Source organism: Bombina bombina, chromosome 4, assembly GCF_027579735.1.
Source record: "Bombina bombina isolate aBomBom1 chromosome 4, aBomBom1.pri, whole genome shotgun sequence".
Taxonomy (NCBI): domain Eukaryota; kingdom Metazoa; phylum Chordata; class Amphibia; order Anura; family Bombinatoridae; genus Bombina; species Bombina bombina.
The window spans coordinates 835,959,585-835,985,683 of NC_069502.1; the positions used below are offsets into that span (position 1 = coordinate 835,959,585).

General features: G+C 38.8%; 1 protein-coding gene across 4 annotated transcripts; it reads left to right on the forward strand.

Annotated features, from left to right (window-relative positions):
* Nucleotides 1-44: 44 nt before the first annotated feature.
* Nucleotides 45-25,839, forward strand: LOC128657198 (gastrula zinc finger protein XlCGF8.2DB-like). Of its 4 annotated transcripts, none has more exons than XM_053711452.1 (6): nt 45-174; nt 2,167-2,272; nt 18,572-18,676; nt 19,798-19,945; nt 23,045-23,149; nt 24,656-25,839. In XM_053711452.1, the coding sequence occupies exons 2-6, from the start codon at nt 2,195-2,197 to the stop codon at nt 25,342-25,344; spliced, it is 1,125 nt and encodes a 374-aa protein (XP_053567427.1). In that variant the 5' UTR covers nt 45-174; nt 2,167-2,194; the 3' UTR covers nt 25,345-25,839. The 4 variants fall into 4 exon arrangements, with proteins under 4 accessions (XP_053567427.1, XP_053567425.1, XP_053567428.1 ...); XM_053711450.1 differs by having other exon boundaries at nt 51-236; XM_053711453.1 differs by lacking the exon at nt 18,572-18,676 and having other exon boundaries at nt 51-236.
* Nucleotides 25,840-26,099: the final 260 nt, after the last annotated feature.

Consider the following 26,099-nt stretch of genomic DNA (forward strand, 5'->3'; position numbering starts at 1 on the left):
GGAGCTCCAGTCTGCAGCTAGACTACTTGGGAAAAAGCTGGGCAGGCATCTCTAATGCAGCTTCCTTCCTGTAGCTGTTTGTGCCACTTGATTGCTAGATTCGCTACAGTCATATCGTTGTTTTTATACGGAACACACTGCTGCTGTGGTTTCATGCAGGCAACTTTCTAACTGGTGATGTATCTGTGTATAAACACTGGGGAAATGCGTGCATCACAACGAACGTCTATTAAATAGTAAATTCCTCTATATAATCTACTGCAGAGGATTGTGTGTGTTTGAGGCAGAGGAAACCGTAATATTATATATTTGTATATACTGGTGATGGGGTTGTGTGTTTGAGGCAGAGGAAACCATAATATTATATATCTGTATATAAGGTACTGGTGATGGGGTTGTGTGTGAGAGGCAGAGGAATCATCTCTATAATATTATATACCTGTATATACTGGTGATGGGGTTGTGTGTTTGAGGCAGAGGAAACCTTAATATTATATATCTGTATATAAGGTACTGATGATGGGGTTGCGTGTGAGAGGCAGGGGAATCATCTCTATAATATTATATACCTGTATATAAGGTACTGGTGATGGGGTTGCGTGTGAGAGGCAGAGGAATCATCTCTATAATTATATACCTGTATATGACTGGAGTCAAGCCATTAGACACTGCAAAATACATAGTGCAATTTGTAACATAACGTAATAAATAAAATAATGATTACACAGTTGTCACACATACATCACCCTCTATAATGTGAAATATGGTAAGATTTTACTGTAAAAAAATTAAAGATACCGACCCCCAAATATCAACCCACTGCTTACAAAGTGACGTTTTTGAAATACTTCTATATGGGTTAGAAACAAAATCTCCCATTGGACCAATAATTTGTCAATGCAGGTGAGTCGTACACACCTCCCTCTATGATATCCACAGTAAAATCTTACCATATCTTTGGATATAATAGAGGGGGGGTGTACGACTCACCTACATTGACAAATAATTGGTCCAATGGGAGATTTTGGTTCTCTCACATATAGAAGTATTTATAAAACGTCACTTTATAAGCATTAGGTTGATATTTGGGGCTCCGTATCTTTTAATTTCCACAGTTAAATCTTACCATATTGTTGGATATCATAGAGGGGTGTGTGTACGACTCACCTGCATTGACAAATTATTGGTCCAATGGGAGATTTTGTTTTTAACCCATATAGAAGTATTTCAAAAACGTCACTTTGTAAGCAATGGGTTGATATTTGGGGGTCTGTATCTTTAAATTTCCACAGTTATATCTTACCATATCTTTGGATATAATAGAGTGGGGTGTGTACGACTCACCTGCATTGACAAATTATTGGTCCAATGGGAGATTTTGGTTTTCTCACATATAGAAGTATTTCAAAACGTCACTTTATAAGCAGTGGGTTGATATTTGGGGCTCTGTATCTTTAAATTTCCACAGTAAAATCTTACCATATCGTTGGATATCATAGAGGGGGGTGTGTATGACTCACCTGCATTGACAAATTATTGGTCCAATGGGAGATTTTGTTTTTAACCCATATAGAAGTATTTCAAAAACGTCACTTTGTAAGCAGTGGGTTGATATTTGGGGGTCTGTATCTTTAAATTTCTACAGTAAAATCTTACCATGTTGCACATTATAGAGGGTGATGTATGTGTGACAACTGTGTAATCATTATTTTATTTATTACATTATGTTACAAATTGCACTATGTATTTTGCAGTGTCTGATAGCATTATCACTGATTTAGAAGTGTCTGATGGCTTGACTCCAGTTATTTAAGGTACTGGGAATGGGGTTGCATGTGAGAGACAGAGGGTTCATCTCTATAATATATCTGTATATAAGGTGCTGGGGATGGGCTGTGTGTGTAAGGCAGAGAACCTTTTTATAATATTATATATCTGTATATACTGTACATTACTGAGCACAGTGCTGTGTGTAAGGCAGAGAAAACCTTTTTTATATAAGGTGTGTGTGTATATGAATGCATACATGTATGTGAAGTGTATATGTGAGTTTGTATAGATATATGTGGGCTATACGTGTATGCATAGGTCAGTATGTGTATAAGTGTATGTATGGCTATTATTCTTATATGTGTAATTTCTGTCATGTATGTGCTACTGCTGCAGGTCTTAGTGTTACACAATCTCACTGACTATGAACAAGATGAAGAAGAAGCTGCCTGAGCAGATCCTGAATCACATCCTGGAGATTCTCTACCTGCTGACGGGAGAGGTGAGAAAACACCATAACGACACCACGGTAACCTCTTGCAGGGAATATGTGTATTAGTTGCTTAGCAACAAGAAGTGACATATGCTCAGAGGAAAAGAAGAAGCCCGTGTTTAAAGGGACATTACAGCCAAAATTGGAATTTACATGGATACATTTCAGCTTTGAATAGAAGCATTTTTGTAATATATATGCATTAGTAAAAATGCTTCTAGTAAAAGTTATAACTGTTTTAAAAGTGTATTTAAGTATGCACCGTGCACCAGCATTTTGAACACAACACTTGCTCAGAGAGCCTAAGGTGCTTGTACTATCTGGTAATGACTCAATTTGTTAATTGCTGGCATGATTACAAGCCCCACTGATGATCTGAGCATCTGCAGTATTTAGTGCTGGTGCACTGAGAATATCTAGCTGTGCTTCACATGCACGTGCAAAGAAAAATGTTAACACTAAAACAGTTATATCTTTTGCTAGAAACATTTTGCCAATGTAGGAACCATGCTGCTTGAACACAGTTCTACCAAAGCTAAGTGTATTGGGTTTGCAAAACCTATATTTCATGGTGTTCTTCTCATAAATAATCTTGGCATTCTTTTAGAATTCCTAGAATTTTACAGTTTCTTCAGGATGGTTTGGATAAAGGTTTGTCTGCAAGTACTTTGAAGGGACAAATCGCTGCTCTTTCTGTTTTATTTCATAGAAAGATTGCTACTCTTCCTGACATTCACTGTTTTGTTCAGGTTTTGGTTCGTATCAAGCCTGTCATTAAATCAATCTCTCCTCCTTGGAGTCTTAATTTGGTTTTAAAGGCTTTGCAGGCTCCTCCTATTGAGCCTATGCATTCTTTGGAAATGAAACTACGTTCTTGGAAAGTATTGTTCCTTTTGGCTATCTCTTCAGCTAGAAGAGTTTCTGAATTGTCTGCTCCCTCTTGTGAGTCTCCTTTTCTGATTTTCCATCAGGATAAAGCTGTTTTGCGAACTTCATTTAAATTTCTTCCTAAGGTTGTGAATTCTAACAATATTAGTAGGGAAATTGTTGTTACTTCTTTGTGTCCTAATCCTAAGAATAATCTTGAAAGATCTTTACATTCTTTGGATGTTGTAAAAGCTTTGAAATACAATGTCGAAGCTACTAAGGATTTCAGAAAGACTTCTAGTCTATTTGTTTTTTTTTTTTTGGTCTTAGGAAAGGTCAGAAAGCCTCTGCCATTTATTTGGCATCTTGGTTAAAGCTTTTGATTTACAAGGCTTATTTGGAGGTGGGACAGTCTCCACCTCAGAGAATTATAGCTCATTCTACTAGATCAGTCGCCACTTCTTGGGCTTTTAAGAATGAAGCTTCAGTTGATCAGATTTGCAGAGCACCAACTTGGTCTTCTTTGCATACATTTACTAAATTTTACCATTTTAATGTATTTGCTTCTTCTGAAGCAGTCTTTGGTAGAAAAGTTCTTCAGGCAGCTATCTCAGTTTGATTCTTCTGCTTATGATTTAAGTTTTTTTCTTGAAATTTATAAGAAAGACTTATTTTTTTTTATGGATATAATTTTTCAGCGGAAATAGCTGTTTTTTTTTTTTTTTTTTAAAAGTAGATTTTTATTGGTAAACATATTACAAAAACCACATAACGACACATTTATCTCTTGACATAATAAGCAGCGGAAATACACACGATTATTTAAAAGGGAAGTGACATTCAAAGAAGGTCAGTGAACCTGGCATGGGGGTCATAAATAACATTTAATCATTCACTGGTGTGTACTTGCACATTTCAGTTGTTATGTACTAGTTGTTCTAAAGAAATATTTAAGATTTTGTGTTTTAAGCGGTGTATGGCAATATATGCTATACCCAAAAGTTCTGACAGGTTTGAGAGGCGAAATAGAAAGTATATGTAGTATGTATAATTGGAATTAATGTTGTTAGGTTCGTTCACCCAAACCCCCTATAGGAGGGGGGGGGGTGTAGGGGGGGGAGGAAGGCATCTGGGGGGAGGGGGGATACTATATTGAGGAGCACCTCGGAACAGTCACAGTGAGGTGCATCCTCTGGGACAGGGGAGGGTTATAGTCGGAGGTAGGTCATCAGTGTTCAGGAGAGAGGGCAATTATGGAGTCGGTTTCAGGTAAGTCTCCCAAGGTCCCCAGGTTAAGCTAAAGGTGTCTGACTGGTTTTTCGTCCGAAAGACATAGTCTTCCATAGATTTAATGTACTGTAGGTAGTCAACCACTGCTTGCCATCTTGGAGGCTGCTGTTTCTTCCAGTTCCTGGCTATTAACAAGCTGTTTTTATTTTATCCTTCCCTCTCTAGTGACTCATCTGTGGACTTCGACATCTTGGATATTTTTATTCCATATGTCACTAGCTCATGGACTCTTGCCAATTACATGAAAGAAAACATCATTTATGTAAGAATTTACCTGATAAATTAATTTCTTTCATATTGGCAAGAGTCCATGAGACCCACCCTTTTCTTATGGTGGTTATGATTTTTTGTATAAAAGCACAATTTTATTTCCAGTTCCTCTTTTTGTATGCTTTTTTACTCCTTATTTAATCACCTCACTACTTGGCTTTTCGTTAAACTGAGTTGTGGGTGTGGTGGGAGGTGTATTTATAGGCATTTTGAGGTTTGGAAAACTTTGCCCCTCCTGGTAGGAATGTATATCTCATACGTCACTAGCTCATGGACTCTTGCCAATATGGAAGAAATTAATTTATCAGGTAAGTTCTTACATAAATTATGTTTTTGCATGCTGATCTTTTCCAATGTGGCTCTTAATTGTTGAGAAATACTGTGCATATGTAAAAACTTTATTGTGTTCACAGATATTTTGCAAGGGATGTTAAACAGTAATACTATAAGTGTTGCACTATACTCCTGACTTACTGCCTCTTCAAAAATATCTCCTTTCTTAAGATATGAAATATGACAATCGTAACAGTGTAGGAAGGGCGCTACAAAGCAGAGTCAAATGTGTCAAAATGATGATGATAATAATATGCGCACGGTACATAAAAAATTCATAAAAATATTATTTTAATTTGGGGTTCAATGATGATATAAAATTCACTATTAATACAAAACTCTGAGCAAAAAATAATAAAACATCACTATTCATAAAATAAGTCACAGTTTATAACATTAAAAGTCCTCAAAAATGACAGTCCATAAGCTTAAATGTGGATTATGGTTCAAAAGTCCTGGGACGTCTCCCAATAACCACTTGTACTTATCCACCAATATATGAAGGTACTGGTTGACTTGACCTTTTAAAGCAAACCTTGTTCCGCAGCTCCTGATCACATACAGACTTCCAACCACAGACTGTGGTGTCAAATAATATCAGGTACTTACCCCCAGCTCAATCGATAGCCTGGTGATATATTAGAGGTGCACCTTGGTCCGGGAGACAGCGTGTCATGGCGCCTATGTGCTCCAGCTTTCCCTTCTCCTTACATTTTTGAGGACTTATAATGTTTTATTATTTTTTGCTCAGAGTTTTGTATTAATAGTGAATTTGATATCAACTTTGAACCCCAAATTAAAATAATATTTTTATGAATTATTTATGTACCGTGCGCACATTATTCTTATTATCATATTGACACATTTGACTCTGCTTTGTAGCGCCCTTCCTACACAGTGTTACGAATGTTAAACAGTAAATAAATACTAGACATTATGATGTGTTCAATGCAAAGATTAGTCTTAGAATACTATGTAGATTTATCTTTGCAATTATATCAGTTTAAATATTGAAATTATATATCTAAAGGTTTCATTTCTATAATCTACTTTAGTTTCTATAAAGTAATGGACCGCGCCATGTTTAAACTATTTTTTTATTTATCTCTGTGTAAATAAAGCTAGCGACCTTTTTAGCGGGTGCACTGCACGACTGGATTTACTGACCACCTGCTAAAATTTTAACAATATTAAGTTAAAATTAGCTTATATCAAAAATATTTTTTTTTTCACAAATTATCATTAAAAACATTTATGTTAAATTATGCAGAAAATTATATAATATTAGAAAATATTACACTTCCCCCACACCACTACACAATGCCACCCTGGCTGGCAAAATTTTCTGTGACAAACATTGAAAGTTGTGTGAAATTCCTTGATTTATTACCTTTTTTATATCTGGCTCTAATTCTCTTCAGCAGGAAAACAGATAAGGGCCAACTTAAAGGGACAGTCTAGGCCAAAATAAACTTTCATGATTCAGATAGAGCATGTAATTTTAAACAATTTTCCAATTTACTTTTATCACCAATTTTGCTTTGTTCTCTTGGTATTCTTAGTTGAAAGCTTAACCTAGGAGGTTCATATGCTAATTTCTTAGACCTTGAAGCCCACCTCTTTCAGATTGCATTTTAACAGTTTTTCACCACTAGAGGGTGTTAGTTCACATATTTCATATAGATAACACTGTGCTTGTGCACGAGAAGTTATCTGGGAGCAGGCACTGATTGGCTAGACTGCAAGTCTGTCAAAAGAACTGAAAAAGGGGCAGTTTGCAGAGGCTTAGATACAAGATAATCACAGAGGTTAAAAGTATATTAATATAAGTATGTTGGTTATGCAAAACTGGGAAATGGGTAATAAAGGGATTATCTATCTTTTAAAACAATAAAAATTCTGGTGTAGACTGTCCCTTTAAAGGGACACTAAACACCTGATAAAAATCCCTAAAACTTAGTTTTTCTTATTAATAAAAATAAAATAATCACTGCTGACTATTTTATATGCTCCTCTTACCCCAAACTGTTGAAGGATATTGTTTTAAAATACAGCACTGATCCACTGCTGGATTCTCCTATGTAAGCTGCCATATTGTAACGCAGCTACAGGCAGGGGCACAGAAGTCACATGCTCATGATGCAGTCAAGGACACACACAGCTATATTAAATACAGTGTACTTAGAGCAGTGATTTGCAACCTTTTTTTTTCCGTGGCACACTTTTTTACATTAAAAAATCCTGTGGCACACCACCATCCCAAAATTGTATAGGTATGTGACAGGCTCATCAGGCATCATTTACAACCATGACATTGACATTCATTCACAGACAATCATTACGATTGTTTGTGAATGAATGGCAATATGTCATGTATAGTTTGTAGGAGGCATGGCATGACAGCACAAAATCACACATTGTAGCCTAATACAGTATATATATATATATATATATATATATATATATATATATATACAGTGTATGTGTATGTATATATATATATATATATATATATATATATATATACACACACACACAGTACTGTGCTGTCATGCCATGCCTCTTACAAACTATACATGACATATTGACATTCATTCACAAACAATCGTAATGATTGTCTGTGAATGAATGTCAATGTCATGGTTGTAAATGATGCCTGATGAGCCTGTCACATACCTATACAATTTTGGGATGGTGGTGTGCCACAGGATTTTTTTTAATGTAAAAAAGTGTGCCATGGCAAAAAACAGGTTGCAAATCACTGCTCTAAGTACACTGTATTTAATATAGCTGTGTGTGTCCTTGACTGCATCATGAGCATGTGACTTCTGTGCCCCTGCCTGTAGCTGCGTTACAATATGGCAGCTTACATAGGAGAATCCAGCAGTGGATCAGTGCTGTATTTTAAATCAATATCCTTCAACAGTTTGGGATAAGAGGAGCATATAAAATAGTCAGCAGTGATTATTTTATTTTTATTAATAAGAAAAACTAGGTTTTAGGGATTATTAGAAGACAGGTATTTAGTGTCCCTTTAAGCTCAAACATGGCAGCTCCCATACTTTATAGAAACTCAGTGAAATTTAGAAATCAAAAAATGTCTTAGTTAATTTACAGGAAAAGAGAACACAATAAATAATAAAAGTATATTTAAAAGTCTTTTTTAGCTACATATAATTAAACATTTTATATTACAGTTTCATACTGTTTAATATCCCTTTAATTCCTGATATATACTGTGCATATATACAATATTTGTGTGTGCAGATATTTTGCAATGCAACACTTAATTACTGATATATACTGTGCATCTATAAAATATGTATTGTGTGTTCAGATATTTTGTAATGCAACACTAAATTCCTGATATACTGTATACTGTGCATATATACAATATTTACTGTAGGTGCAGATATTTTGCAATGCAACAATTATTTCCTGATATATAAAGTGCATATATACAATGAAATTAAATTTATACAGGGAGATATAGTATCAGACCATATATTAATGGTCTGATAAAGTAAGGGAAAAGAAGGCACACAGAGAATTTATTTCATACCAAAAATAAATGTATTAATTATATTCCCTTGTCACATTTCGTGAAACACTCTGCATTTGACTCAAACCAACACAAAATAAGGTAAACACCATATATATACAACACCTTACATCTAAAGTAACATTGCCTGCAGGATATCTATAAAGCATACGTATGCTGCTAAGTCTAATAATATCTAAAACACACATTAATCAGGTTGCTAGATTGTATATAGACCTAAAATAGAACAATTATGCACATATCCTAATATTAGTTATAACATGTCTAAAGCAGTGTGTCAAAACATAACATAATGGAAAAAGTAAAATAAACCGCTGAGAAAAGTCTCTCTCAGAAGCTAGGAGGAAACACAGTTAGATCCTGCACTCGGTCCAGGAAAATGCAAAGTGAAAATACAGTCCTTTATGCAAAAGGTAAAGTAAACGAATTAGTTCTTACTGTGATCTGTTCCCAAAAGTAAGATTTTAAATCACTTGCCAGGATAGAGCATACAGCGGTGAAACAAACTAGCTCTGTGTCCCAGGAGATTTTCAAAGAAGCAGACCGCTCTCTCTGTGGCGTCTGATGTCACTGGGGGGGGGGGGAAAGTGGTATAGCTTTGCAAGCTCTTCCAATCGGACTTGTAGGTAAAGTGCACTTTCCGTGTGTAGTAGTGATCAGCTGTACCGGCATCCGCCGCACCGAGAAAGAACCAGGCTTTCCCTAGGCTGATAGATCAAAAGCATCGGAGCGTACGTCAGGATATACGCAAACTTGCTCAGGTGGATACGATATGTATGTTCCTCTCGCTCTTATCTTACGTGCATTTACTTAGACTCCACAGGTGCCTGTTTTCCAAGTCCTGTATTCGCTTCACAGGGCAACAGATGAAACACCAAACAGTCCTTATAGTAGCACAGACCATATGTTTTTTTGCAGCATGTTTCTTTAAAGTCAGCACATAAAACAGGTATGCAGATAAAGTGCAGGCAGTAGAAAGGTATAAAAGGCTATGCGTGTCCCATAAACCTTAGAACCTTAAACAGTTCTTATACACAGGAGTTAGTCGACCTGCTCCTGAATAAAACACTTCAGTGTTAAAAACACAAACCAACGATCGTTTCACCCCCACATCCAGTGTGTTTCACAGGGGTTCATCAGGGCTTGAATGAATCCTTACCGGATTTCCTCTTAAGATAAAGCTCACCTGACATTCCTCAGGTGTGCTTCCCCCACCTGGGGTAATTAATTAATTAAAGGTGTGTTCACATAAGAAAGCATATTCCAGTTTAGAGATGCATATAATCAAAATACAAAAACCTTATGTGGAAAGTTGTGAAGATTCTAGTTATACACTAAAATCCTAGGGAAAGTAAAAGCCTAATTCCTCAGCTTTCTAACACTTATTGCCACAACAAAAAATGATGACACCTTATAAATATAGCACATGTCTTGTCTGAAAGGGGGAGAGTCCACTGACTATAGAAAACTAGCATACTCCAATTTATCATTAAGTCCTACTGGATATCTAGTATTAAGTTTATAGATCCATTTTGTTTCTTTCTGCAATAGAACTTTGTCATTATTGCCACCTCTACCATTAGTTATCCCTTTGTCTATGATAGTAAATTTCAAAGATTCTACACTTCCATTATGGAACATGCCAAAGTGTCTTGCCACATTTGTGTCATTTTCATGAAGGATATCGTCCCGATGTTCCTGTACCCGGTCCTTTACTAACCTTTTGGTTTTTCCAACGTAAAAGACCGGGCACGAGCAGCGAAGAAGATAGATTACCCCTTCAGATTTGCAGTTGAAGAAGAATTTAATGTCAAAAACCTTATCACATGAAGTGAAGAACTGTTTGCTGCTATCCATGTGGGCACAGTACACACAGTGCCCACATGGATAGCTACCTTTTATTCTCTTGTCCCTTCTTAGCCAATCTGCATTAGAGGGGCCTCTCACAAATTGACTCTGAACTAAGTGATCTCTCAAACTTGGTGCTTTTCTAGCTGTTAGTAGTGGTTTTTCACCAATCGAATCTCTAACCTTGTCATCCAAGGTAAGTATATGCCAGTTATTAGCTAGTGCTGATCTAATATTGGACCATTGGTTATTAAACTTAGTGATAAATCTAATTTGCGTCTCTTTGGGCTTAGATTTATTGTTATACAGCAGGTGGTCTCTAGGAGTCTTTCGTGCCTTCCACAAAGCTTTTTTGAGACATTTATTGGAATATCCTCTTTTGAGAAACCTTTCTTTCATTAGGGCAGCATGTGTATCAAATTTTGTTAGTGATGAACAGTTTCTCCTAAGGCTTGAAGATCGTGACAGAAAATTTCAGGAAAAAGAATGCCACTAACAGCATTTTACATGCTGACAGTGGTCATCCTGTCCATCTGATTAAGGGTATTCCGTATGGACAGTTCCTCCGGCTTAGGAGAAACTGTTCATCACTAACAAAATTTGATACACATGCTGCCCTAATGAAAGAAAGGTTTCTCAAAAGAGGATATTCCAATAAATGTCTCAAAAAAGCTTTGTGGAAGGCACGAAAGACTCCTAGAGACCACCTGCTGTATAACAATAAATCTAAGCCCAAAGAGACGCAAATTAGATTTATCACTAAGTTTAATAACCAATGGTCCAATATTAGATCAGCACTAGCTAATAACTGGCATATACTTACCTTGGATGACAAGGTTAGAGATTCGATTGGTGAAAAACCACTACTAACAGCTAGAAAAGCACCAAGTTTGAGAGATCACTTAGTTCAGAGTCAATTTGTGAGAGGCCCCTCTAATGCAGATTGGCTAAGAAGGGACAAGGGAATAAAAGGTAGCTATCCATGTGGGCACTGTGTGTACTGTGCCCACATGGATAGCACCAAACAGTTCTTCACTTCATGTGATAAGGTTTTTGACATTAAATTCTTCTTCAACTGCAAATCTGAAGGGGTAATCTATCTTCTTCGCTGCTCGTGCCCGGTCTTTTACGTTGGAAAAACCAAAAGGTTAGTAAAGGACCGGGTACAGGAACATCGGGACGATATCCTTCATGAAAATGACACAAATGTGGCAAGACACTTTGGCATGTTCCATAATGGAAGTGTAGAATCTTTGAAATTTACTATCATAGACAAAGGGATAACTAATGGTAGAGGTGGCAATAATGACAAAGTTCTATTGCAGAAAGAAACAAAATGGATCTATAAACTTAATACTAGATATCCAGTAGGACTTAATGATAAATTGGAGTATGCTAGTTTTCTATAGTCAGTGGACTCTCCCCCTTTCAGACAAGACATGTGCTATATTTATAAGGTGTCATCATTTTTTGTTGTGGCAATAAGTGTTAGAAAGCTGAGGAATTAGGCTTTTACTTTCCCTAGGATTTTAGTGTATAACTAGAATCTTCACAACTTTCCACATAAGGTTTTTGTATTTTGATTATATGCATCTCTAAACTGGAATATGTTTTCTTATGTGAACACACCTTTAATTAATTAATTACCCCAGGTGGGGGAAGCACACCTGAGGAATGTCAGGTGAGCTTTATCTTAAGAGGAAATCCGGTAAGGATTCATTCAAGCCCTGATGAACCCCTGTGAAACAAACTGGATGTGGGGGTGAAACGATCGTTGGTTTGTGTTTTTAACACTGAAGTGTTTTATTCAGGAGCAGGTCGACTAACTCCTGTGTATAAGAACTGTTTAAGGTTCTAAGGTTTATGGGACACGCATAGCCTTTTATACCTTTCTACTGCCTGCACTTTATCTGCATACCTGTTTTATGTGCTGACTTTAAAGAAACATGCTGCAAAAAAACATATGGTCTGTGCTACTATAAGGACTGTTTGGTGTTTCATCTGTTGCCCTGTGAAGCGAATACAGGACTTGGAAAACAGGCACCTGTGGAGTCTAAGTAAATGCACGTAAGATAAGAGCGAGAGGAACATACATATCGTATCCACCTGAGCAAGTTTGCGTATATCCTGACGTACGCTCCGATGCTTTTGATCTATCAGCCTAGGGAAAGCCTGGTTCTTTCTCGGTGCGGCGGATGCCGGTACAGCTGATCACTACTACACACGGAAAGTGCACTTTACCTACAAGTCCGATTGGAAGAGCTTGCAAAGCTATACCACTTTCCCCCCCCCCCCAGTGACATCAGACGCCACAGAGAGAGCGGTCTGCTTCTTTGAAAATCTCCTGGGACACAGAGCTAGTTTGTTTCACCGCTGTATGCTCTATCCTGGCAAGTGATTTAAAATCTTACTTTTGGGAACAGATCACAGTAAGAACTAATTCGTTTACTTTACCTTTTGCATAAAGGACTGTATTTTCACTTTGCATTTTCCTGGACCGAGTGCAGGATCTAACTGTGTTTCCTCCTAGCTTCTGAGAGAGACTTTTCTCAGCGGTTTATTTTACTTTTTCCATTATGTTATGTTTTGACACACTGCTTTAGACATGTTATAACTAATATTAGGATATGTGCATAATTGTTCTATTTTAGGTCTATATACAATCTAGCAACCTGATTAATGTGTGTTTTAGATATTATTAGACTTAGCAGCATACGTATGCTTTATAGATATCCTGCAGGCAATGTTACTTTAGATGTAAGGTGTTGTATATATATGGTGTTTACCTTATTTTGTGTTGGTTTGAGTCAAATGCAGAGTGTTTCACGAAATGTGACAAGGGAATATAATTAATACATTTATTTTTGGTATGAAATAAATTCTCTGTGTGCCTTCTTTTCCCTTACTTTATCAGACCATTAATATATGGTCTGATACTATATCTCCCTGTATAAATTTAATTTCATTACTGATTAAGGGTGGCACCAGAATCTAGATTATCAGCAATATTTCCCATTCTCTCATACACCCCCATTTATATATTTTGCATATATACAATATTTACTGTAGGTGTGTCAGGGTGCCAGGAATCAGACTGAGACGAGAAGTGCAAAAATAATCACACCTTTATTAATAGCAAAAAATAATAAAAAGTCCACAAGTCAAATAACAAGCCAGGAGTCAAAACCAGAGCTGGTAGTCAGACAAGCCGAGTCAGGAGCCAAAGCGAATAGTCAGACGAGCCGGAATCAGGAACAAGGAAAACAGCAGAGTCAGGAACAAGCCAGGAACCAGGAAGGACGTCAGGCAGCCAGGTAATACACAGGAACTCTCATACAAGAGTGAATAATGCTGCTGACCTCATACTCCTCATGGTTCTCAACAAAGATAGGACGGGGACGAGGCAACACTGTGGTAAACCGATTACAAACCAATGGTTTCAAGAGGGAGACATGAAAAACATTGGAGATGCGCATAGCAGGAGGAGGGTCAAGAGCATAGGCCACAGGATTAACCCGTCGGAGTATTCGAAAAGGACCAACATATCGGGGAGCCAATTTATTGGAAGGCACACGAAGGTTCAAGTTGCGGGAGGACAGCCAAACTCTCTCACCAACCTGGTAGGAAGGTGTGGGCAGACGCCTACAATCAGCCTGGAACTTTTGGCGCTACATAGAACGATGAAGGCAATCCTGAATCTGCACCCACGTGGAACGGAGTTGCCGGAGATGCTCCTCCAAAGGCGGAATACCCTGAGACATGAATGAATTGGGCAACAAGGATGGTTGAAACCCATAATTTGGAGGAAGCATTAATAGCACTATTACGAGCAAACTCTGCCCAAGGTAACAGTTCAGACAATTATTGTGGTGATCTGAGACATAGCAACGGAGGAACTGTTCCAGAGCTTGATTAGACTGTTCCGCAGCCCCATTGGATTGAGGGTGATATGCCGAGGAGAAGGAAAGCTGGATCCCCATTTGAGCACAAAAGGAACGCCAAAATCTGGAGACAAACTGGTTACCCCGGTCCGACACTATCTCCTTGGGTAACCCATGTAAACGGAAGACCTCCCGTGCAAAAATTGAAGCAAGCTCCTGAGCAGTAGGCAGCTTCATCAAGGGAATGCAATGTGACATTTTAGAAAAACGGTCAACCACCATAAGGATAACAGTATTGCCATTGGAAACAGGGAGCTCAACAATGAAGTCCATGGAAAGATGTGTCCAAGGACGCTCACCATTAGCAATAGGTTGAAGAAGACCCACAGGAAGACGTCGAGGAGTCTTATTCTGTGCACAAACTGAGCAGGAGGCAACATACGCAGCAACATCAGAACGAAGACCTAGCCACCAGAATTGTCGAGTGACAGACCAAATCATTTGGTTCTTGCCTGGGTGACCTGCGGCTTTAGGATAGTGGTAAGTGTGCAAAAGTTTAGTTCAAAGATTCTCAGGAACAAAACACTTACCACTAGGTTTCTCAGGAGGTGCATTGGTTTCTGCAGCCAGGATTTCCCCCCCCCCCCCCCAAGGGAGAAGTCAAATTAGTACGTATGGTAGCCAAAATATGGTCAGGAGGTATAACAGGAGTAGGTACAGACTCCTCCTTGGACAGAGGCGAAAATTGTCGAGAGAGGGCATCAGCCCTAACATTCCTACTTCCAGGCAGGTAGGAGACCACATAATTAAACCAAGACAAAAATAGCGCCCATCTGGCCTGTCGGGGCGACAAACGTATTGCTTCAGATAGATAAGTTAAATTTTTGTGCTCAGTAAGAATGAGCACTGGCACGCTAGTACCCTCGAGAAGATGCCTCCATTCCTTAAGTGCCAAAATTATGGCCAGTAATTCCCTGTCGCCAATTTCATAATAGCACTCCGCTGGAGACAATTTCTTAGAGAAGAAACCACACGGATGCAAGGAACCGTCAGGCGTAGGACGTTGAGACAAGAGGGCACCTACTCCAGTCTCAGACGCATCGACCTCAAGAATGAAAGGCAGGACAGGGTTAGGATGAGCCAGAACTGGAGCAGCAGCAAAGGCAGTCTTAAGACTATCAAAAGCCTTAATGGCAGTAGGTGACCAATGGAGTAGATCATTCTCTTTACGGGTCATGTCTGTGATAGGTTTGACCAAGGAAGAAAAGTTTTAATAAACTTTCTATAGTAATTGGCGAACCCCAAAAAACGTTGAATAGACCGAAGACCAACTGGGCGAGGCCACTGCAGAACTGCAGATAACTTGTCAGGATCCATGGAGAACCCTGCAATGGATATAACATAACCTAGGAAAGTTACTTGAGTTTGATGGAACTCACATTTCTCGAGTTTACAAAACAGGCTGTTCTCACGTAGTCTCTGAAGAACCCGTGTAACATCAGAACGATGAGCCTCAAGTGTGGATGAGTGTATGAGGATGTCGTCTAAGTACACCACAACACACTGTTGCAACATATCTCATAGGACATCATTAATAAATTCCTGAAAAACAGCAGGAGCATTACAAGATACTCATAATGCCCGCTCCTGGTGTTAAATGCTGTTTTCCATTCGTGGCCCTCCTTAATCCTAACGAGATAGTACGCTCCTCTCAAATCAAGTTTAGTAAAGACCGTAGCTCCCTTGAGGCGGTCAAAGAGTTCTGTAATAAGCGGAATAGGGTAAGCATTCTTAATGGTAAGACGATTAAGACCCCTATAATCGATACATGGTCTTAACTCGCCACCCTTTTTCTTCACAAAGAAGAAGCCAGCCCCTGCAGGAGAGCAGGATTTGCAGATGATCCCCCGCGACAGAACATCGGCAACATACTCCTCCATAGCACAATTCTCTGCAACAGACAGAGGATACACCCGGCCCTGAGGAGGAATGGCTCCGGGTTGCAGGTCTATGGCACAATCGTAAGACCGGTGAGGAGGCAACGTACCGGCACGCACCTTGTCAAACACGTCTAGGAACTCTCGGTACTCCTCTGGCAATTGAGAAACCGAAGAAGTGCACAAGACTTTAACTGGTTTCCGAAGACAAGTGGAAATACATTGCGGGGACCACGACAAAATTTCGGAACTGCGCCAGTCGAGACTGGGATTGTGTTTTTGGAGCCAGGGATAACCCAGAACAACTGGAAAATGTGGAGAATTTATCACCTGGAACTGGAGGGTTTCAAAATGGAGAGCCCCAACAGCCATGGACAACGGAGCAGTTTCGTGAGTAACTAGTGCGGGCTGAAGGGGCCTGCCATCAATGGCCTCAATAGCAAGCGGAACGGACCGAGGCAAAACCGGAACGGAGTGCTTTGATACAAAAGCACTGTCAATGAAATAGCCAGCAGCACCAGAGTCAACAAGAGCCTGGGTGACTATGGAGGAGTCCACCCAGGAAAGGGCAACCGTGACCAAAGGTTTCTCCTTAAGCGGTTCCGGGGACGAGGATAAACCACCCAAGGTCTGTCCCCGACAGGACCTTAGGTGTGAGCGTTTCCCGGCCGTGTAGGACAAGACTTCAAAAGGTGGCCCTGTAACCCACAACAGAGGCAGAGCCCCTCCCTCCTCCTAAAGGCCCTCTCCGCCGCGGAGAGGCGCGTGAATCCCAGCTGCATCGGCTCAGCAGTACCTGGTGACTCTGGACCAGGAGGCATGGGAGGAGAGGGAGGCATGGGTGTGAAAGAACACGTAGGAGACAACGGAACAGGAGGCTTCCGCAAGCGCTCCTTGAAAGAGGGCCCCTCTCTGAGTCTGATGTCAATTAGGATAAAAAAAGACACCAATACCTCGAGATCCTCTGGTAAATCTCTGGCAGCAACTTCGTCTTTAATCGCATCAGAGAGCCCATGAAAGAAGGCGGCAACAAGGGCTTCATTGTTCCAACCTACCTCTGCGGCAAGCGTACGGAACTCAATAGCATACTGAGCAACAGATCTTGTATCTTGCTGAATGGACATGATTCGTTTAGCATTAGAGGAGGAGTGAGCCGGAACATCAAATACCCTTCGAAAGGAGGCCACAAATTCAGGGTAATTTGAAATCACAGGTTTATTAGTCTCCCACAAGGGATTAGCCCAGGCAAGAGCTCTGTCAGAGAGTAACGAGATGAGAAATCCCACCTTAGCTCTGTCAGAGGGAAACGCCTGAGGTAACATCTCAAAGTAAATGCCCACCTGGTTCAAAAACCCTCTGCACTGAATAGGATCGCCTCCATATCGCTGAGGTAGAGGTGCAGAACCGGACATGCTCCTGGTAGGCATAGGTGCAGCAGCGGAAACAGGAGCAGCCATAACTTGCGGGACACTTTGGTCCAAATGTGCAGTGCGAGTCAGCAGGGTTTGCAGGGCTAGTGCAAATTGATCCAGGCGGTGATCCTGTTCATCCATTCTGGAAATGATGGCAGGTAAAGATGGATTATTAGCACCATCAGGATTTATGTCCTTTGCGTAATGTCAGGGTGCCAGGAATCAGACTGAGACGAGAAGTGCAAAAATAATCACACCTTTTATTAATAGCAAAAAATAATAAAAAGTCCACAAGTCAAATAACAAGCCAGGAGTCAAAATCAGAGCTGTAGTCAGACGAGCCGAGTCAGGAGCCAAAGCGAATAGTCAGACGAGCCGGAATCAGGGACAAGGAAAACAGCAGAGTCAGGAACAAGCCAGGGATCAGGAACCAGGAAGGACGTCAGGCAGCCAGGTAAAACACAGGAACTCTCACAAACAGGTCTGAGACAACGCAAAGGCAAAGCATACTGAACAGAGGCCCTTTAAATAATAAGTGATGACATCACAATTCTGAGACTGCATCCTGTCTCACATGGATGATGCACACCAGTCTGGCCATAAAAGGAAGTGCAGGAATTGAGCAGCATCCCCCACAATGCTCCATAGTCAGGAAGAGAGGTGAGTAAAATGGCTGCCAGCAGCACATGGCAAACACAACAGGGAAAAAACCCTGACAAGGTGCAGATATTTTGTAATGCAACAATTGATTCCTGATATATACTGTGCTTATATACAATATTTACTGTAGGTGCAGATATTTTGCAATGCTTTTCCATGTGACCATGATGAGATGGGGAATGTGATAACAGGATACACACAGGTGATGTGAGAGGGGTCAGTGATATTTTTATGTTTCATTCTTGCAGCGTGTGAATAACTCACTGACAGCGAGTCACATGACCGGGGACAAGATGACAACAGAGAGGATACTGACCCACTCTCTGCAGATCATGTACCTGCTGACAGGGGAGGTGATGGAATATGTCATAATAACAGCTGCATGTCCCTGTCACTGGCTGTATTTGTCTATTTACACATAATAACATGGTTTGTAATGATTAAGATAAGCTGATTACAGCCTAACATGTCCTCACTCATATGGGGTATATAACCTTTTCACACTAAGGACCAAATATATGTATCTTTTTGCATATACTTTAAAAAGCAAGGGTAATCTGAAAAACAAAACATCCAAAAACATATTATTATCTTAGACCAAAAATAATCAGATATTTTTGTAAAGTTTTTAGCATTTCTTATCAATGAGGATGCCCACAAAGCTGGCACATTTCAAATACATTTGTTTATGCAAAGAAAAGTTACAAGCACCTGAAAAAGGGCTGTTAGGGGGTATAGTGGTTGTGGGGAATTATTGTAGTGGGACCTGGCAATTTAGAGGTTAAATGCTATGAGGGTGTGTCAGTTTATGTGTTTATTGCGGAGGGGTTATGGAGCCTATAATGCCAGTGGATACTGCTTACGGTAACAGTTAACAGCTTTTAAAAAGCGACATTAAAAGTTTATCATTCTATGCATTGTGCACATAATATTCAGCTGGTAAGATCATGGTAAGTTTTGCCAGCATGCTATTTAGTGCATCTTATTATAAGCATGTGATGCAGTAACTAAGTTGCCCACAACAAACAAGTCTTTCAGAAAAATTTTAACCGGTGAATACTAATACCAAATTGAGAAATACTAAAACACGGGCCAAAGTCTCTCTTGACTTGTAATCTAGATTCTATTAGTTTGTGGTGGCAAATATTTGTCTCTAAAGGTCACATTCCAACCCTTGGTCTTTGGTTGGAAAATTTTCTCTATAGAATTGCACCATTGCAGGAAAAATCCCCCCCCCCCCATTGCAGCAGCATTCACCGACTGATTATAGAGGTTCGCACTGCTGGGGAATGTGGTATTATGCTAGTGCCAGGGCTCAGTAACTCTTTACTGACCCATCTGGCCCTTTGAATATTTTCCTACCCTCTGCCTGTGTCTCTGTATATTCTTAGTATTATTATCCTGGCTCTGTCAGTAAAAGTGTGTGACAGAACCAGTCCCTGTGTCAGTGCTGAATGAGTTGTGTGTGTTTCAGGTGCCTATAAAGTGTGATGATGTTGCTGTGTATTTCTCTATGGAGGAGTGGGAGTATATAGAGGGACACAAGGAGCTTTACAAGGACGTCATGATGGAGACTCACCAAGCACTAAGGACTATGGAGATCCCAGGAAGTGAGAGCTCAGGTAACGCTGTGTAGTAATAAATATCTCACTCAGAAAGTGCACAAACACTACAGAAGTAATTGAAAGAGTGTAAATATACAATCCGTCATGTGTGATCTAATGAGCTGTTGAGCTGTTTGATTATAAACTAGTTTTATACCCAATAAATATCAAAAGGGTGTGAGAAGCAAAAAGTTTGTCAGGGATTTTAATGCAATGTATGAATATTTTTATATGCACAAATTTATTATTGTAAAGTGATGATAAACTCTCCCTTTATAAAAACAGATCTGGAATGTTAGTGATATTTTAGATGGAGTTTAAGTCATCAATGAAGATGCGATATAACTTACTTTTTAATATAGATATGAAATTAAAATGCTCCGCTGCCCATTTCAATAGTTAATGTTTCTGTGAGCTAATGGTTTGAATTGTTGTGCAATCAGCGCTCTTCCCATTTGTCACTTTTGTTGTAGCTAGAGCGCGGATTGGAGAACAATTGAAACCGTTAGCTCACCGAAAAATTGAATTTTGAACTGGGTGGGGGAGCACAAGGTATTTGAATTTCACATGTGTATTAAAAAGTAATTTATAGCGCATCTTCATTACAACTGATGTATTAAACTCCATTTAAAATATCACTAACATTCCGCATCTGATTTTATAAAGGGGAGACTTTACCATCACTTTAAACAACAAACTAGCAGGAAATGCATGTCACATTCTTAGGTTGTAATGCGCATTGGCTGATAGAAAAATGTAGGCTTATCGAGCAACAGATCATCTTTAAAAAAAAATCAAATAGAATACATTGTAAATTGTTTCATGATTAGCAAAAAGAAACACATATTAGTCTCTGTTAGAACTAACAGGTCACAGTGATGAAAATCTAGACACAGGATCACATAATCGCGTGCCGCCAGATGATATACTGGCGTAAGTCGGAAACACTGGCGAGGTTCAAAAGGTGCGCAACTGCACATTTCTAGCGTCACCAGTAACTTACGCCAGTATATGGCACGCATAATTATAAAATAAACGTAAAAATCGAAAACCAAAATTTATTAAAAAACCTACACATCAAAACCTCCATCCTCCCACATCGTAATCACTAATAAAAGTTATTAACCCTAAACCATCATCCCCCACATCTCAACTACTAAATAAACATATTAACCCCTAAACCACCATCCCCCCACATCGCAACTACTAAATAAACATATCAACCCCTAAACCGCCATCCCCCCACAATGCAAAGTACCTAATAAACCTAATTACCCCTAATCCGCCATCCAACCACAACAAAAACTTGCTAATAAACCTATTAACCCCTAAACCACCATTTCCCCACAACGCAAAGTACCTAATAAAACTTAACACCTTAACCGCCATCCCCCCACATCGCAAAACCTAATTATAATATTAACACCTAAACCGCCAACCCCCCACAATGCAAAGTATTAAACTAATAACTAAGCCCCCCTAACTTAACCCCAATTCAAATACACTTTAAATTAAAAATATACTAACTACCTTCAAAATTAATAAAAAAAACTAAATTAATAAAAAAAACTAACATTACAGTAAAGAAAAAAACCTAACATTACAAAAAAACACTAAAATTACGAAATTATCCAAAATAAAAAGTTATTCTTATTCTAATACCCCTGTTTAAACCCCCCTCAAAATAACCCCCCAATCTAGAAATATATTACCAATAGCCCTTAAAAAAGGCCTTTTGTAGGGCATTGCCCTAAAGTTAACAGCTCTTTTGCCAAAAAAATTAACAAATTACCCCCTAATATTACAACCCCCCAAAATTAAAAACACCTAACTAAAAAAAACTAAACTACCTATTGCCCCAAAAAGGGCATTTAGATGGACATTGCCCTTAAAAGGGCATTCAGCTCTTTTTCAGCCCATTAAAAATAAAAAGCCCTAATCTAAACCCCTACCCCTAAAAAAAACTAACACTAACCCCAAAATTGTTACTCCCCATTGCTGAAGGCCAGCAAATTCTCTTAATCCCGGTGGCTCCATCTTCATCCTTCGCGGGGCTATCTTCTTTAATCTTCATCCATGCCGCTATCCATCTTGTATCTTCATCCCGGTGGCGGCTGCAATGTCCTCTGCAATCCTCTTCATCCGCGCGACACAGAGGTCCTCTTCATGCGATCTCCCACCGCACAATGAAGCTTGAATGCTAGGTACCCCTTTTATATGGGGGTACCCTTGCATTCCTATTGGCTGACAAATTCAGATCAGCCAATAGGATAAAAGCTGCTTACATCCTATTGGCTGATTTGACTTTAATTCTTCAGTGTCTATTATAAGGGTACCTACATGTGTGACATGAATCTGTGAGACAGGGCACAGTTAAGTGTATGTGTGTGATGTCTCCCTTTTATTTCTACTACTCCCACCCAATAAAACATAGATGAAAACTCACCTGTTATTTGTGGTGATTGTGATGTAACTTATGTAAATACAATTATAGCAAAAGACTGAAAACCGCTTCAGCACAAGGGTATGAAATGGCTCAGCAATTAAAGGGATAGGAAAGACAAAATTAAACTTGCATGATTCAGATAGAGCATAACGTTTTAAGACACTTTTAAATTAATTTCTTAAATTCACTTCTATTTTCAAATGTGCTTTGTTCTCTTGGTATCCCTTGTTGAAAAGGAATACGCACATATCCTACACTAGTGTGAGTCTGCACACATTTGTCTGTTGTGATTGGCTAACTAGATGTGTTCATCTAGCTGCCAGCAGTGCAATGCTGATCCTTCAACAAAGGATTAAAAGATATTGAAGCAAATTTGATAATAGAAGTAAATAAAATTCTGATTGGTTACAATTGGGGCTGTGTTTGCAGCGAGTAATATAACTGATACTAATTATTTCACTTTACGGCATGACACGGGTTGTATTTACTGTTGTGCTGATGTCATTACATAGAATGTTTCTTACTGATGTGACTGCTAGTGATGTAGGCTCAGGTGTATTTAGCTTAAATTACACAATTTTTCACATTTTGTTTGAAACTATTTTTTTTTAAAAAGAGACAACAGAAATTGTAAAAAGTGATTTATTTATTTCTCCTTTTTTTTTCTTCAGGTGAAAATGATGCTAAGATTTCATGTAACACGGAACAAACAGAAGATCAGTGGCAAAGAAATATGCCAGAAGCAGAGCAGGAAATGTGTGACAATATAAGTACAGGTAGGTGTATGTGTGTGACGTGTCTGAGGGATACAGGGCACAGGTTAGTGTAAGTGTGTGACATGTCTACGGTAAGGAGGGGATAGGTGAGTGTACAAGTATGACATGTCTGAGGAAAGCAGGGCACATGTGAGTATACGTGTGTTATATGTCTGAGGAAAGCAGGGCACATGTGAGTGTATATGTGTGACACGTGAGAGGGATGCAGGGCACAGGTGAGTGTAAGTTTGTGACATGTCTGTGGAAAACAGGGCACAGGTAAGTGTACGTGTGTGACATGTCTTTGGGAAGTACGGCACAGGTGAGTGTATTTGTGTGACATGTCTTTGGGAAGTAGGGCAGGCACGTGTGAGTGTACGTGTGTGACATGTCTGAGGAAATCAGGGTAAATGTTAGTGTACGTGTGTGACACTTAAGAGGGATGTAGGGCACATGCAAGTGTTTGTGTGTGACATGTCTGTGGGAAACAAGTCACAGATGAGTGTATGTGTGCAATGTGTGAGGGTTGCATCGCACAGTTGAGTGTACGTCTGAGATGTGTCTGTGGGAAATGGCACAGGTGAGTCTCTGTGGTGTGTCTGTGGGAAACAGGACACAGGTTTGTGTACATATTAGTGAACATACGCATCACACACGCACACAGGGCACAGTGAGTGTACATATGTGATGTGTATGTTCACTAATATAGTTTATTTTACATATTATATATTACTTTATATATAAAATGATAATCAGTTCTTCATAACAAGTAAAGAATATATGGCATAAATGCAACATTTTTAAGCAATAAAACTTAACAATAAGCACTAATGTTGCATATTAAAGCGTTTATAAACTTAACCCTCTTTCCTGTGATGTAAACGCTCTTAGCCTTTTTTAAGTTAACTCACTAACTGTGGTGGTTTGATGTTATTTTGGAGATTTGTCACAAGTTGATATCCTTTTGGTTTAGCTTTAAGCTTTTTCATCTAAATAATCTTCATCATCTATATGATATAACAGAACTGCCTGAGTAACACAGCTGGCTGGGGAGCTGCTGATTATCCCAGAAGGTGTAGTTGACACGAGTGAGATTCTTCTCTATGATGAAGATTTTATATATTGCTTAAATAAACTAAACCACTTGGGGCCATTTTATTTGTTTTGTTGTTCTAGAGTCATCCTTATGTTTACTACAAGCAGTAGCTATAAAGATTAGTTTATGGGCTGAAATAATTGTATTACTAAAAGTTTCTGTGAACACAATTTTAAAAAGACTTGATACATTAGGTAGAAAAACCTTCATTTCTATTTAGTTCATTCTTTGACTAAGTGAATTCTCAGAAATTGTCCCTAATGTCCAGTAAACTGTCCTTAAGCCTTAGCATTGAAGCAGGGAAAGGTCTAGTGGTCACAGTGACTACTACAAGTGTAAGGGACTGACTAATTCAGAACAGTTTATATGTTCTCATGATAAAATAATTATGTGTTTAATAACATTACTCCCATTGTGTTTCTTATTGACAGGTGAATTCACAAACTGCAATAATCCTAGTCATGATCAGAGTGCAGATGCTTCTTTACATCTTCTTCAAAATCAAAGAAGCCACGTGGGAAATTTATGTTCTGACTGTGGGAAATGTTTTCTTAAGAAATCACATCTTCTTAAACATCTAAAAATTCATAGAGGAGAAAATCCATTTTCCTGTCCTATATGTGGGAAATTTTTTAACCATAAAAGAAATCTTGTTGCTCATCAGAAAATTCATACAGGAGAAAAAGGATTTTCATGTTCTGACTGTGGGAAATGTTTTAATCAGAAATCAAATCTTACTACGCATCAGAAAATTCATACAGGGGAGAAAGGATTTTTATGTTCTGACTGTGGAAAATGTTTTAACCAGAAAACTCATCTTCTTAGCCATCAGAAAATTCATATAGGGGAGAAAGGATTTTTATGTTCTGACTGTGGGAAATGTTTTACTCACAAATCAAGTCTTATTAGGCATCAGAAAATTCATACAGGGGAGAAAGCATTTTCATGTTCTAAATGTGGAAAATGTTTTGCTCTGAAATCAACTTTTCTTAGCCATCTGAAAATCCATACAGGGGAGAAAGGATTTTCATGTTCTAAATGTGGGAAATGTTTTACTCAGAAAACTCTTATTAGGCATCAGAAAACTCATATTAAAATAAATCAGAGTTTAACCTCCTAAGTACAGAGGGTGGTATTTAGTTGTCACCCACACAATACCAAGTGCTGATGATGGCTGCATGTGACGTCCTGGGGTGTGCAGTTTTGGAACTGTTTGAGGCCACTTCTGCACCTCAAGCATTTATGAGGTGACCCCAGGGTGGATGGGATTTAAATCAAATTGATTTAAATCACTAGTCAGTAAGATTTTATTAAAGGGATACTGAACCCAAATTTTTTCTATCGTGATTCAGATAGAGCATGCAATTTTAAGAAACTTTCTAATTTACTCATATTATCATATTCTTTTCATTCTCTTGGTATCTTTATTTGAAATGCAAGAATGTGTTTAGATGCCGGCCCATTTTTGGTGAACACACTGTGGTGTTCTTGCTGATTGGTTAGTAAATTCACTTACCAATAAACAAGTGCTTTCCATGGTTCTTAACAAAAAAAATAGCTTAGATGCCTTCTTTTTCAAATAAAGAAAGCAAGAGAACGAAGAAAAATTGATAATAGGAGTAAATTAGAAAGTTGTTTAAAATTGCATGCTCTATCTGAATCACAAAAGAACAAATTTGGGTTCAGTGTCCCTTTAATAATGACAATAGAAATAGTTTTATTTAACTAAAACAATAACATTATTTTTCATTTTTTAATACTTGTCCCTCCCTCCTCACACTTAGGTCCTTGTGCAGATCTATTCCATTTCAAACAATTCAGTGAACTTCTTGAAACTTAGTATGGGTTGATTCTGTATACATATATTTGCAGGGG